We start from the raw sequence: 14763 nt of genomic DNA on the forward strand, positions 1-14763 counted from the left end.
CAAACTCTTCAAGCACTTAATAAGTTATCATTTGGATGGCAATGTCCATGCCCACACATATTGAACAATTTCTGAGCAAACGAATCCATTGCGACAATTACAAAGCTTTATTCTTGATGGGTTAAAGCCATTTTCTAGAAAGTCTCAGCTACTCCAACAAGATTGCTTTGATCCTGAAGCGGTTATCTCCAAGTGGTGTGCTCTGCAAATCTCTCTGCCTTCCCCTGCATCTAAGAACGAGGAGGTGTTAATGATAGGTATCGTTGGGTACATATGGCTGATTGAGGAGGATTAGGATCTAATGGGAAAACTATTAACCAATAGGTATTGTTCGCTATAATTACATGAGATTAATTGCAATCTTTATGTGCATGTTCATAAATATCATAAAGTACAATTTAAGAGCCAAAATCACGATATTTATGAAAAATTTATAAGTAACACAACCAAAGTTTTGAGGAAAATTAGCATCCTTCGAGTAAAAACAAAAGAAAAAGGAGTTACCAAGTATCATTACAACTGAAATGGTAGACATTCCTAGCTGGGACTGTAGTTGGTCATTTCGGCAGTCCTCTCGTACTTGGTAGGTCAAACTTCCAATTCTGTTCTGCTGCAGTGGCATCTGTAACAAAGTATTCCGATCTGATTAAGTAATAGTTCACGAAAAGATGGGCATTCATGGATCCAGATAAGTTCTCAAACGTCCCAGCAATGAGGTAAAGCACCTGTTTTCATTACTATGATGGACAGCCCCCTCTCATAAAGCACAATGCAACGCAATTGGCTCAAAGAACGTCCCTCTTGCATCCATATCCCAGATATTTGGTTCGGAGCTCACACCATTGCTGAAATTACAGCGAAGCTCCTGGTCATTTAAAGCATCAGGTGCGTGACAAATTGTCATCACCAAATGAAGAACGAATAGAAGGATGCAAATTCGATACATAAAGACACTGACTGATGGTACAAACATGTGAGATGAATATAGGCATGATGAAAAATAAGAAAGAGCGCAACATGATTCCTACTAGATTTCCACTGTACGTGATGTTATTTTTGACAGAATCAAGGCCATAACTCCACCATTAAATTGAGCAATCTATGTATTAGCACTTCAATTGACAAACAAAGTGGAATATAGATCCTTGGATATTTCATCATCTCAACATCAGTGTCCTGTTTGCTCAAAAAAAAAAAAAAAAAAAACATCGGGGTCCTGGATTTGAGAAAAGTAACAAGGTTATGATGGTGTCTCCAGTGGCTTATTAATCCATGACAAAATAAGTGGACATAAGCTACTAAAAGTGCAATTGAAACCACATAACCCTAAGTACTTGCCATGATTAATCAATCCTTAGAAGTGTTATTCCACATTGGTTGAAATAAAGGGTATCAATAGGGGTTATATCCATGCAATCTACCTCTAACTAATACTTTAAGCTTTTGGGTTGAACTTTTGCTAACAATGAATGAAGTTCTGTTTTATTATGCATGAACGAATGAAAGAATCACATAATAAACATCGTATCCTCTAGGTAACCAACTTTAATAGAACATGGAAGAAGGTAATACTCTGTATGCATAAAAACATATTCATGTCATGTGAAGGATGAGGAGTCTTACTCCATGACTGATGATGTATAATGACATGCAATGTCATGTACTTCAAAGGCATTTTTATCTATTTTCTTTCCCACAGGATCACAAGCCAGATGATGCTGAAGCATCACATTCACATGGTCGACCAATTTCCCCAAGAGTCCTTGAAATAAGAGGAAAATAGTAAGACATCGACACAAAAAGCCCCATGCCAAACTGAAAATACTAATGTGAAGTAGCTACTCTTAATTGCTATATTTACATTTACCAGCAAACACGAATGATCTCCAAAATCTGATCTTTGTCGTGCTGTTGTCATGCAAATATTTTTCATAATTCTACATGGGGCACATGTGTTCACCATCATTCTGGTATTCTATGTGTAGGTGAAAATAAAAGAACATGATTTCTCTCATCAGGATTCAAAGACACACATTAACTACTATGCCAATGATAATAAAACAACATGACCAGTATCTACCAAGTCAATTTGCACTCCTAATATTTCCAATGAGCTATTCTTATGTCAAGATTACAGTTGTAGTTGGAAATGCTTGCTTCTGATGCGGTACCATTTAAGCTCTCCATAGAATTAAAAATCACATGCAAAGCTCCTCCCACTTCTTTGCAGAGCCATAAGCAGCAAGGTAGTACTCAAGCTCCACAGATTTTTTGTCCCCACCATTAGCCAAGCCAAAAATAATGCACATTTCTGGCTGAAACCACAATTATTGTATGAGTGACTTTCCAATTCCGTTCAATGGCAGCTGTAGCAAAACGTTCGGATTTGAGCTGTAGATCAAGAAAATATGGCAACTAGAGATCTAGATCAGCTCTCAAACATTAAAGGGCTTAAGCAAATCACCTTTCTAGCCACCCATTGATTACTTGTCATGTTTATCCCAAAAACATGAAAGCAATGCGATTGATTTAAGGGCTTCCTCCATACTTCTGGTTTGGATCCCACAATGTTATCCACAATACAGTGGAAATCCTATGGGGTGTAGACAATGTCATCACCAAACAATGACTGAACTGAAGTAATAAATTGCGAATGATGTTAAGGTACGAATTTGCAAAATGATAATTAAAGGCATGAAGAAAAACAAGGAAAAGGTGGCTTCATGATTCATACTGGGTTTCGACCGTTGATGATAATACTTTCAGCCTAATCAAGGCCATGTATCTGCCTTCAGAGAGAGCAATCTTCACATTGGCATACTAAGCGATGAGCAAAGTCTGATACAGATCCATGGAGATTCATCATCTTGACATTAGTGCCCTGGCTTTGAGAAAATGCAGAACACGTTTATGGTACCTTCAATGCCTACTTCCATGACCAAATAACGAATTAATAAAATGCAATCAAGACCACATATGCGTAAGCAATTTCCATAATCCATCAGATAATGAATTTCTCTACTTCATAGAATTTGGAGAGGAGTATTACTTTATTCAAACATGCACAAATTGATATGACATCGAGAATGAAGAATCTCGTACTATTTGACTTAAGACCTCAAATATCCTTTTGGAGGCAATCTGATCTTTTTTATTCGTATCATGATCACAAGCTAGATAAAAGTGAAGCATTACAAATACCTTGCTCAAACAACTTCCTCCAGTTGTTGGAATTAAGACAAGAAAATCATAACATGTCAAAGAAAAGCCCCGTTCAAACTGGAAATACTAATGAAAGCAGGTAATCTCCATAGAAAATGGCACTATACTTGCTATATTTTTTGTTTAGTAGGAGATGTTAGAGATCTCAAGAATCAGATCTTTTTCTCTCTCTCTTCTCTCCATTTTCTTTCTACATGAGTTCTCAGTTTAAGAGGGAGCCGAGCATTTCTTTTTTATCCCCTTAAGCCGACGTCCACTTCCCTTGTTTAGTTGACTTTTCAACCTTCTCTTTTTTTTTTTTTGTTTTTGTTTTTTTTTTCACAGGCCCCAGAATTTCTTTTTTACTTGGTCAAATCCCAAGTATTATAGTAACATTCATCACAATAAGTCAATCACAACATACTGCACCAAACTACTAGGAATAAAAATGAACACCAAATCAGTAACTCATCTACCAACCCACATTTAAACTTGCAGATGAACACCCCAAACAACCTTTTATGTATTAATGTAAAAATAGAGTACACTTGTTCAGCAAAAGCATATTTGAACAGTGACACATAATTATCTGCAACAATCAAATTGGACAAAACGTATGTTGCTTATTTTATGGCAGCAACGTCTAAAGCCTCCAAACTAAGCTCCAAAGATTGATCTTCTTCCTTACCATTCCTAGATTGATCTTCTTCCTTACCATTCCACAATCAAGCTTCCCAAATAGCACGGATGGAGTCTTTGCAGGCGAATCAGGGAGAGACTCCATGACGAAACAATGCAGCACCAGCGGTTGAGGGCACGGCTCAATTGTGGACCAACCTTCATGCCCAACATGAGAAAAGGAAAAACGTTGATAAGCTAAGGAACGGACAATAAGTTGGCGAAAGCAGTCTCCACCCTGCATCAAATATAACCCATCCCCAGTGGAGACGCAATTCTCAAATTCATAGTTGAACTGGCCAACCACCAGATATTTCTCAAGCACGACTCAGCGTCATTCTTCAACACCTTTTTGTGAACTGAAATCTTCAGATAACTTTAAAAGAAAAGCCACTTACTGTCAGATTCAGTCAACTCTATACTCTGAATTTCACATTGGTGCGGGCAACAGTCGACTAGCGTAGAGTTTGTAACCTTCAAAAGCAAGACCATCACATTATAGAGGATCTATACAGAGGATGACAGAATGGAAACCAACCATGGAAATAGAAACAAATTTAATGGTGTTTCCATTTCAACATTAGAAATCAAAAGGTACTTCCCGACCTTGTCAGCAAGAAAATAATTATTTTGCTATAATTGGCCATAAAATGCAAAGTTTTATGTTTTCTGAAGGTTTGAAGCACTGAGTATTGAACAAAAGACACATTGCAAATGCTAAAACAATGGTATAGATGAAAGTTGAAAGCAAAAGTTCTCCCAAACACACCACAATGTCAGAGCCCAATAACCCCTGGTGAAAGAAGAAACCAATGGACTTCTATTATCGCAGCTCAAGCTTTTGCATTTTCCGACAGTCAGAAGGAGATAAGGAGCAATTCCATTCAACTAGAAAGCTAGCAAAGAAAAAGTAAGGACAAAATGAACAAGCCATATCATCATCACAACAATTCAGACACTAGCATCATTTTCCATATGAAATTAGTAGCCTTCAACACCTTTTCACTATGTTATTAGCTAACTAGGATGAGTGAGGACATCTTCGGAGAATCTTATGAGAAGGAATTTCCACATACTCATGGAGAAAATGCTACTTTGGATCATGGGTACAAACAAATGGTTCACAGGAGATTGTTCATCTTTCCACTTCTCATCACCCCTCAAGGTGCTTCAAGATCCGAGAACAAGAAAAAATGGCTATGAAAGTAGAACCTCATCAATCAAGGTAATCTTCCCGTTCAGTCTGAAGTTAGTTCACATCAATTTCAACAACTCTACAGTCAATTTCCACACTACCTAGACAGGGTTATAACATCAACCTAAACCTGTAATAGGCTCATATGTCCTGATAATCCTATTATACATGCTCTACAACCGATCAGATAACCCAAGGAAAATTCACCACCATTGACATGAAACCTAATTGAAAGCTATTAATAGTTATCTCATTACACCATAACAAACTGGTAGAAGAGAATAACTGAGCAGATCTCTGCACCTAACAGGAATCGCAAGCTAATAAATATAACAAGACAACTAAGGGCGCGTTTGGCAACGATTACGTTCTCGGGAGAACCGATTCGATAAGAAATGATTATTTTTATTACGTTTCCGAGAGGCGATTCTGAGTAAAAGAACGTGTTTGGTAAATGTCTAAAATTTTTATTCGGAATAGAATTACGTTTGATAACGTGTCCATTGATTGTTCCAAATTATTATTTTTTATTTTTAAATAATTTTTTTCTACTTTTTTTTTTTCTTTTTCTTTTTCTTTTTTTTTACCTTTTTACCTTTTTTCCTTTTCTTTTTCATTTTTCTTTTCATTTTTTTCCTTTTTCTCCTATTTTTCTTTTCTTCTTGTGGTCGGTCGCCGGTTAGGCTAGGCGAGCTCGGCCGGTGGCTAGCGGGCCTCGCCCGGCCCGGTTCGAGCTCGCCGGACCTCGTCGTGGCCGGGCGAGCCTCCGGCGAGCTCACTGGACCGGCAGCCGGCGGTGGTGAGTGGCGGCGGACGGTGGCGGGCGGCGGCGGGCGCGGTCGCATGATGGCGGAAGGAAAGAATAAGAGTTTTATTGTGTTGATTCTTTTTTGATTCTCGGACGTAGAATCAACTTTTTTTTTTATTCTCAAATCTACTCCAAAAGCGATTCTGGGAACAAATTTGTTCAGGGAACAAAATTTTTACCAAACGCAATTCTCGTCCCAAAGGCGATTAGGAACAAAAATCGAATTAGTCACATGTTTGGAGTGTTGCCAAACGGGGCCTAAACATGCTTCGTTGAACATGCATAAAAGCTTGAATTAGTCTCATACCATTTCCTTTGTGTGTAGACATCGAACATCCAAAAATCAGACCAACGATAGCGACTAAAAACCTCAAATCACCATAATGCACATGCACCAATCACACCAAGAATCAACCGATGAATAAATCGATCGATCGGCTACAAGAGCGGATTAATGTTAAAAGGGGTCTAATCACCTGGACTTTGAAGATATGGCAACCGGAAGCAATGAAGACCTAACGTGAAGATCCTTCACCAGATTTCTCGCCTCCAGCATTCTATCTCTTCCATTTCAAGTTGGAGCACAAAGGGTCAAAGTAATCAGTGAGAGGGTGAGTTAGAAGTCAAATTCCATTTCTTAGGTAGCGGAGCATGTGACCGTGAATCTCACTTTCGAATCAGTCGTCCCATCGTTGTCCCCTGGAAGTAAGACATAAACAGACCACCAAATGATGCTGGACCCCTCAATCTCTTCCCCTTGTCTCTGTGCTCGATTTCCACCCTCCTCCTCTTCTTACCCCAATGCTCACAATCGCACCACCTCTTCCGCAACCTCGTTGGCTTCCTCATGAAGATCCGACTATAGCCCTGCAAACCTTAGCCAGCTTCTAGCTGAAAGCCTGATAATTTCTTGAGTGACTTGCACCCACGCCTATCAAAGGACTTCAGGAATTTACTAGGGTAGCGAATTTCAACTACACTTTTGCAATCCCTAACATCCAACCTCTTTAGATGCTCCGACTTTGAAAGGTCTAGTACTTGAATGTGCTTGCACCCAGAGATATCCACCACTTTGAGGGATCCCAATTTTTCAGCTGGCAGAGCATGTGAGCATGAATCTCACTTTGGAATCAGTCGTCCCATCATCGTCCACTGTAAGTAAGAAACAGACCACCAGATGATGCTGGACCCCTCAATCCCTTCCCCTTCTCTCTGTGCTTGATTTCCACCCTCCTCTGCTTCTTACCCCCAATGCCTAGAATCGCACCACATCTTCCGCAACCTTGTTGGCTTCCTCATGAAAATCCTACCTTACTCCCGCAAACCTCAGTCATCTTGCTCTTTGTGAGGTAAAAAGTCGGGTAATTTCCTGAGTGACTTGCACCCAGCCCTCTTCAAGCACCTCAGGAATTTACAAGGGCAGCGAATTTCAATTAAGCTTTCGCAATAACTAACATCCAACCACTCCAAATGCTCCGACTTTGAAAGGTCCAGTACTTGAATGTGCTCGTGCCCGGAGATATTCAGCACTTTGAGGGATCCCAATTTTTCAAGGCCTCGTATCGCATGGAGATTATCTACCATCTTCTGCATCAACGCCGTAGCCGATGGAGCCAGTGTGTATGGATAGGGTCAAACTTCTTAGGGATTTTAAATCTTCCAGTCCATCCAATTCCTTCAGCCTATAGCAATCCTCGAGATGTAAATTTAACAAAAATTCAAAATCGGAAAGCTTTGGCAACCTTTCCAATCTGGGACATTTCCCAACCTGAAGGTCTCGTATGCGGGGAGGGAAGCTCTGGGATTTTTTGAAGTGACCGGCAATCTTGAAGGGTGAGCTCTCTTAAATGCTTCAGGTGAGAGAGAGATGGGATGCTTTGAAGAGACTTGCAAATCCAAAGCTTGAGCTTCTGTAGATGCTCCAGGTGAGAGAGCTCTGGGATGCTTTGAAGAGAGTCGCAACCATAAAGTTCGGCGTCGCCAGACGCTCCAAGTGAGAGAGTGATGGGATACTTTGAAGAGACTTGCAAGAATCAAGGGAGAGCTCCTGTAGATGCTTCAGGTGAGAGAGCGATGGCAGCTCATTGCTCCGACAGGTGACCCGCAAGTATGATAAGCTAAAATGAGGTTTTGGGAGTGACTCAAGCTCTCCACATCCACCTAAATCGAGGTGCTCGAGAGAAGAAAGCTGATCTAAGTTTTCCGGCAAGCCAGAAAATTTTGAGAGCTGTAAATCAAGGGTCTTTAGAGAAGACAATCCACCTTTATCCAAATGAATTTCTCCTCCCATCAGCTGACAGTCGGAGGCCAGGAGCTCTTGGAGGCTTTGCAATTTCCCAATAGAGCTTGGTAATCTTTTTATGTGGCAATTAAAAATCTTCAAAATTTTTAATTTGTTCAATTCCCCAATGGATTCGGGTAATTCCTTAATAATTGTAAATGACAAGTATAGCTCAAGCAACTCTCTCAACTTACCAATTGAAGAAGGGATTCGTACTAATGGCAACCCTCCTATCAAAGGCCAATCAACAATAAGCCTCTTCAACTTCTTTAGAGATCCTATACATGGAGGGATTTCTTTTATTGAAGTGTGGTTTACAACAAGTTCCTCTAATTTTTCTAGTTCACCTAGTTGCTCGGGAAACTTCTTGAGACTCTGACAATAGCTCAATTTCAAGGAAACGAGACACTTGACATCTCTAATGGAAGAGTCGATTTCCTCCAATTCATCACAATAATTCAGGATTAGCATCTCTAAATTTTTAAACGCAGAGAGATTAGGGATGCTCCGTAAACGGCAATGCAAAAGATTGAGAACTTTCAACCTCTCCATCTACAAGAAAAAAAAAACATGTTTCAAGATTAGCAATTAGAAATATAATAGTTTATCATCAAATGTAACAAAAGAAAAAGCCTTTTTCATCTTTACCTTAATTGAACTCCATCCTCTCCAATTTTCACTAATACCACGACAGTAATGATCACCAGATAATTCAAGTACAACTAATTTCTCCAAATGAAAGTTGGTCGCCTCGAAAGAGTCGCTGCGACACCCCTGCCACTTTAGCCATCTTAATTCAACAAGTGATCCTTCGAAATCTCCATCAAAGTCCACATCCTTCACATGAAGGAACTTCAAGTTAGGCATTTTTTTGAAGCTCTCTTGCTTTATGAACTCTTTGGAGCCCCTTTCATCTAGACGTAGTGCCTCAATATTTTCATTTTCCTCCTACAAAAAATAAAATAAAATTGAAGATTGTAAATACCATCCAACCTCCTTTTGTTAGTATAGTCTACATGTTATTGTGGCCGATGCATTTTGTCTACACTTAGAGGGCAAAAGCGATATATCTGATCTTCAACAATTACATGATCATGTAATATGTTGATCTTCACTTGTATGCCCCAATTTTTTTATGTTTTATGTGAAATTCCTATATGAAATCAATCTCGTATTCTTATAGACTTTGAAATTAAATTTTGTAACATACATAAGATTGAGGACTGACTAAATATGGTGTCCCTTTGACATATGTGAGAACTGTTACACATTTCAAAAACAAAAAAGTACCTAATCAGACTTATGCATTCATAAAGGATGACAATGCATTCCCTTCCTACTCATAAAATATTTTTGGTTTTGGGATATGGCTAGAAGGAAACAAGAATTTGGTCTATTGAACTTGAGTTTTCATTTTTGGATATTCAAGCCCAAAGCTCAACAACTAATCCTTAGACATGGAAGAAATCATCTAATCAATCATAAACTTATCAATTTTATTGATTTAGTCTTAAACCTTTGCGTGAAATTTCAATGTAGTATTTTCGGCTGATTTTTTTGGGAAATCACTGATGTGTCAATGCGCCATATAGAATAACCGAAACTAATTGGACTACCATGTTGGCGATTTCTAGCAAAAATTGATCTAGGAGACTACATTGAAATTTTGCGCAAAAGTTTAATACTAAATTGACAAAATTAGTAAGTTCATGACTGAATTGAGATTCGTACAATAAATTTATGACTGGTTGGACAATTTTCCTCTAAGATGAGTGTACTATTCAATTAATCATCATTTTTCCCCAATCAATAGTGAAATTCGACTTGATTTTAAGAATTTGTTTGTGCATCTTTGCATTCACCCAATCATATAAAAATATATGAATTAGTAAATAAAGGTTAGCAATTATTATTTTTTGCTCCTTAAATTATCAAATAAGATAACTAGAGGAGCAAAAAATAATAATTGCTAACCTTTATTTATTAATTCATATATTTTTATTTGATAATTTAATTATCTGATTTTCTTCCTAATACCTAACAATAGATTTTTCTCTCCTCTTTGTTAGTGTGTGTGTGTGCGTGTGAAGGAACAATTAATCCTTACTTTACAGAATAGAGGTGGATATCGTATTACACTAAGGGCAGATATGAGGAGATTACAATCTCTTTCACCTTTCACTATTCCGTCACGTACTTCCTACAATAATTTGATTTCTTAATTTTGATCTTTGCTTTTTCAATTTTTGGTTGAAAATTACTTTGGATGAATACCTACAAAATCATATGTCGGTTGTTATTTAGTTTCTTCTGTCTTAATTAACTGTTATTTAATTTTGCACCATGTTGAATTATGTGCCAAAAATACCAATGCATAGCACCAGTATGTATACTAGGACATATTATGAAAACTGGTAGAATAGCCTTACGTTGTCACGTCACGTATCGAAATATAGTGAGTTCTATGAACACGATTGATCCATGATGCACGTGCAGAACTCATAATTAAAATTAAAAAAACGTGAATTATGCCACTTCCTTTATAATTAATGTATCTTGAACAATCTTCCAACAATCTTTTTCATGTAATTTGTTAATTTGACTACAAGTTGGTACTTGGTATAGGCGCCAATAAAAGAAAAGCCAAAGTTGCAATAGAGAATTTGAATTTATTTTCTCTAAAATTTATTGGTCCTTTAAGTGAAAAGAAAATAAGAGTTTTCTATTTATTGTTGATTATGAGGCATCCAAATTATGTAGTGTTGTTTCAAGTTATCAACCAACCCAACCATGTTAATAACATAATGGTGCATTTCTAGATGACTAAAAAAAATTATGTTTTTAACATTCACTAAGTAATGCAATTTAAACTAAATCTTTAATTTCTTTGTATTAAGCACATGTACTTCTGCATTTACATTGTCATATCGGATTTACATCACGAACATGCATAATAAGTCCTACAAAACAATTGTATAGATTCGTCGTACATATAAAACCACTGCATAACATCTTATTACTTGAAATTGAACATAATCTTAAGTTGATAGCCAATAGTTTAGGTACAAATAATTTAATTTCTTTTTGTTGATAAAAAGTAGAACCTACACACGAGCAAATTGCACGTATTCGCAATTGGAAATTGAATATAAAATAATGTATTTGATTCTTGGAGAAGGAGATTATCACATATATCATACATAAGTAAAATTTCAAGAGTGAAAAGGGTGTATAACATGTGATCCATGTATATATCCTCACACCGACGTACTTCAAAAACTATATTGTTGATATATTTTGGGAAGATAAAATGAAAGACAACAAAGTAATGATCGGCAATAAAGTTTTCGTTATTTGGTTGAATAACATAAATCAATCGGCATACAGTTATAGACTCTCATGCGTTTTAGAGTGTGATGAACCGGATTTGTAAGTGGCATAAGGTAAATTTTCAAACCCGTATGATGCTTGTTTTCAACAAGTAATATAGTAAGAAGCAGTAACAAATATGCTAAAAAAAAAAATGTTAAAACGACAAAAGAGCAAAACCCTCTTCTGAGCCTCATAATCATGAGTGCAAACTTTTCATGGACTAAAGGCCAAAAGTGGATGTAGCTTTTACCAAGAAAATGCTAACAACATGTTGAACATGGTCCAAGATATAGAGAAAAAGGACAACAATAATTTTAGGGACTACCACTAGAGAACATTGGGAGACACAAAAAGTACACATGATTGTTACCTTGCGTCCCAGAATTTTTGTAGTTTCCACGTCCCATGGTCTGCTCCAATGCCAAGGCTTCACATCTTCTGGACGGGCAATAGCTCTTCCTAGATCTCTTAATTGATCATGCATTCTCAATAGATTATTGCCATCAATTTTTATTAATGAACAGTGAATCAGCACTTGCAATTCGATTATTGGGTAAAATTTGAGATCCTCCCATAGGTAAGTAGCAATTCTTTTGTCAGTTCCATTGAAAAAACACGCAATGTCTAGAAACATCTGCTGCTGCTTATATTCTAATGTATCGTAACTTATCCTCAACTTTTCTTTTACAGTCTTATCAGGTGTATTCCTCAATTTCTTGAGCGTCTCTCTCCACGCCATTTGATCTTTTACTCCATTGAGAAGTGAACCTATAACCACTAGGGCTAAGGGAAGACCTCCTGTGGTGGCAACAATATCTCTAGAAAGAGTTGCGAGATTTGTGGGAAGTTGTTCCTCTTCAAATGCATATCTACTAAATAGAAGGAAAGATTCTTTGTGGTTCATTTCTTTGAGTTCATATATTTTATATTCAGACTTCAAGAGGATCTTATCTCGACATGTAATAATGATCCTACTTCCTGACTCGAAATTGCAATGTCCAATCAAATATTCAAGGTGGTCTCGACGATCTACATCATCAAGAAGAATAAGTACCTTCTTTTCGCAACTTGATCGGATCATTGTAATCCCTGTCTTGGAATCATGCACTCTACTTTCAGGATTTTTTGTTAGATTTGAAATCATTAGAGATTGGACATACTCCATGCCCTTGCTTCTAGTTGTTTCTCTAATATCCTGGAGAAAGCTGCGGCACTTAAATTTGTTAAAAAGCTTATTATAGATTATCGTAGCCAGAGTTGTTTTACCGATACCACCCATCCCCCAAATCCCAATAATTCGAGTGTCTGGGCAAGCAATATCCACCAACTTCATGACCTCAGCCACACGATCCTCAATTCCAACCAAGTTCACGGGAAGATGTGGATGAAAATCAGCTTGCTGCTCACGCACTATTATTTCTACAAGTTTATTTACTAATTTCCCTTCACACCTGTCAAACAACACAATACAAGAGAACTTATAAATGGCTCCACAAAACAAGGATTAAGGATGATAAATGGAAAAATTCTTTGGACAATGATCTGTTAAAAGAAGGAAAACAAAATACCCATCAGCAAATTCCTCTGATTCGAATACTCTTAGATCAAGTGCTTTTTTCAGAGCTGTCGGTCCTTGTTGCTTGACCTCCTCATCAAAACGATGCTCATGGATTCGAAAGGCCTCTCCAAAGCTGCCCCCTAGGTGTCGCACATCCTTGGGTTTCACCTTGTAAAGCACAGGCAAGACTATCTGTTCTCTACTTTCTTTGCATTCCATAATATGAATGAGCTCGCGGAGGCACCATTCGCTAGCAGCATAATTTTCAGAGATGACTGGGATTGAAACCTTAGAGTGCTCAATTGCACCGAGGAGATTTGCAGCAATGTTCTCACCGAAGGGGAGGCTCTCATCATCTCTGAACACGAAGTTTGGATGGAACTTCAGGCCCACATCTTTGAGTCTATGGTAGAGGTGGTCGACAAAGCTTTTGCGAGTATCAGGCCCTCTAAAGCTCAGGAATACATGGTAATTATTTCCAATCACAGAGGTGGATGAAGCAGATGGCCTAGAATTCGCGCCGGACTCCGAAGGCACATTGATCTTCTCCGATGAGTCCGAAGAGGGGAGAAGAAAATTAGCTCCGGACGCCGACGGCCCATTGACCTTCTCAGACGAGTCCGAAGGGGGAGGAAGAAGAGGCGATTCTTCGAGGACGTCAGGTCTTGGTCGCTTCGAAGGGGTCGGACTCGAAGCACCGGTGTCTCTAGGACGCTTGGGCCGTTGCTTGGAGAAATAATTTCCCAGCCTTGAGAAATTATTTCCCATCGCAGCTCTCTCTCTCTCTCTCTCTCTCTCTCTCTCTCTCTCTCTCTCTCTCTGTGAAACTCGACTGTTGTGGATAGTTTTTGAGGTGCTGGAAGAAGGGGGGTGAGTACGGTGGTTTGCTTGTCGACCAGGAAGATGGCTCTGTTCGGCTGCTAGAGTTTCAGCTGGGAAGCGTACTCGTGCTGGAAAGACGAAAAAGGGAAAGCAGGAGGCTCGGCAGGAAGACGACGCAGGATCGTCGTCCAGTGACCCGTTCGAATGACTAGAAAAATTTAATTGTTGATTGACTAAAAGCAGTTCTTGCGGTGCTCCCTTCTCACTCCTTACTGCTCGCCCTCAACGTCTGCTCCCTGCTGGCCTTAACAACCACCCCCATTATTAAAAAAAAATGAAAGAAAAAAGAACATATTAACTATATTGCCACTATAATTATATTACCGTGATCACCAAAATTAATTATTCAAGAAATATACTTTATCTTCATTAGAATAAGAGATTTCCACAATATTGAAAGTAATTATATGCCCCTTGAATTAAAGCCAAAAAATATTTAGTTTGATTAAAGTGGAAAATGAAAGGAAAATTATTTAAAAACAAATTAAGTTAGACATTCTTCATGGAAAGTTTCACCTGTCAATTATCCATTGAAAGTAAGTGTTATGAAGAATCACTTTTACATTTATCTAATAAGATATATCTACCGTATCTATTTTAGATCTATATATGAAACATATTTCATTTTATAAGCTTAATTCATATTTCTAAGAAATTATGCTCTCTCTTTGTGGGCACATCAACAAAATTTACTTTTGATTAACTTACAAAGTTCGGCAAATGACTAAAAAAAAAAAACCACAACTATTGGACACTCATGTTCTTATTTACTTTTCTTTGATTTTTGG

General features: G+C 38.0%; 1 protein-coding gene across 1 annotated transcript; it reads right to left on the reverse strand.

Moving 5' to 3' along the window:
- Window positions 1–397: 397 nt before the first annotated feature.
- LOC104429133 (disease resistance protein RUN1-like) lies at window positions 398–14098 on the reverse strand. The gene is made up of 12 exons (XM_039310511.1): window positions 13104–14098; window positions 11906–12986; window positions 8812–9111; window positions 6359–8715; window positions 4278–4353; window positions 3890–4038; window positions 2735–2881; window positions 2465–2634; window positions 1862–2391; window positions 1624–1762; window positions 726–865; window positions 398–622 (listed from the first exon to the last, which is right to left on the reverse strand). The coding sequence occupies exons 1-4, from the start codon at window positions 13859–13861 to the stop codon at window positions 7735–7737; spliced, it is 3120 nt and encodes a 1039-aa protein (XP_039166445.1). The 5' UTR covers window positions 13862–14098; the 3' UTR covers window positions 398–622; window positions 726–865; window positions 1624–1762; window positions 1862–2391; window positions 2465–2634; window positions 2735–2881; window positions 3890–4038; window positions 4278–4353; window positions 6359–7734.
- Between the last annotated feature and the right edge of the window lie 665 nt (window positions 14099–14763).

Source organism: Eucalyptus grandis, chromosome 3 (genome assembly GCF_016545825.1).
Source record: "Eucalyptus grandis isolate ANBG69807.140 chromosome 3, ASM1654582v1, whole genome shotgun sequence".
Lineage (NCBI taxonomy): Eukaryota > Viridiplantae > Streptophyta > Magnoliopsida > Myrtales > Myrtaceae > Eucalyptus > Eucalyptus grandis.

Bases quoted from the DNA above. Each gene is read 5' to 3' on its own strand.
- LOC104429133 (XM_039310511.1), bottom strand. From the start codon at position 13,861: ATGGGAAATAATTTCTCAAGGCTGGGAAATTATTTCTCCAAGCAACGG. The intron at 12,987-13,103 runs GTATTTTGTTTT...GTTGTTTGACAG, and splicing joins TCAGAGGAATTTGCTGATGG to GTGTGAAGGGAAATTAGTAA. The intron at 9,112-11,905 runs GTAACAATCATG...TATTTTTTGTAG, and splicing joins CAAAAATTCTGGGACGCAAG to GAGGAAAATGAAAATATTGA.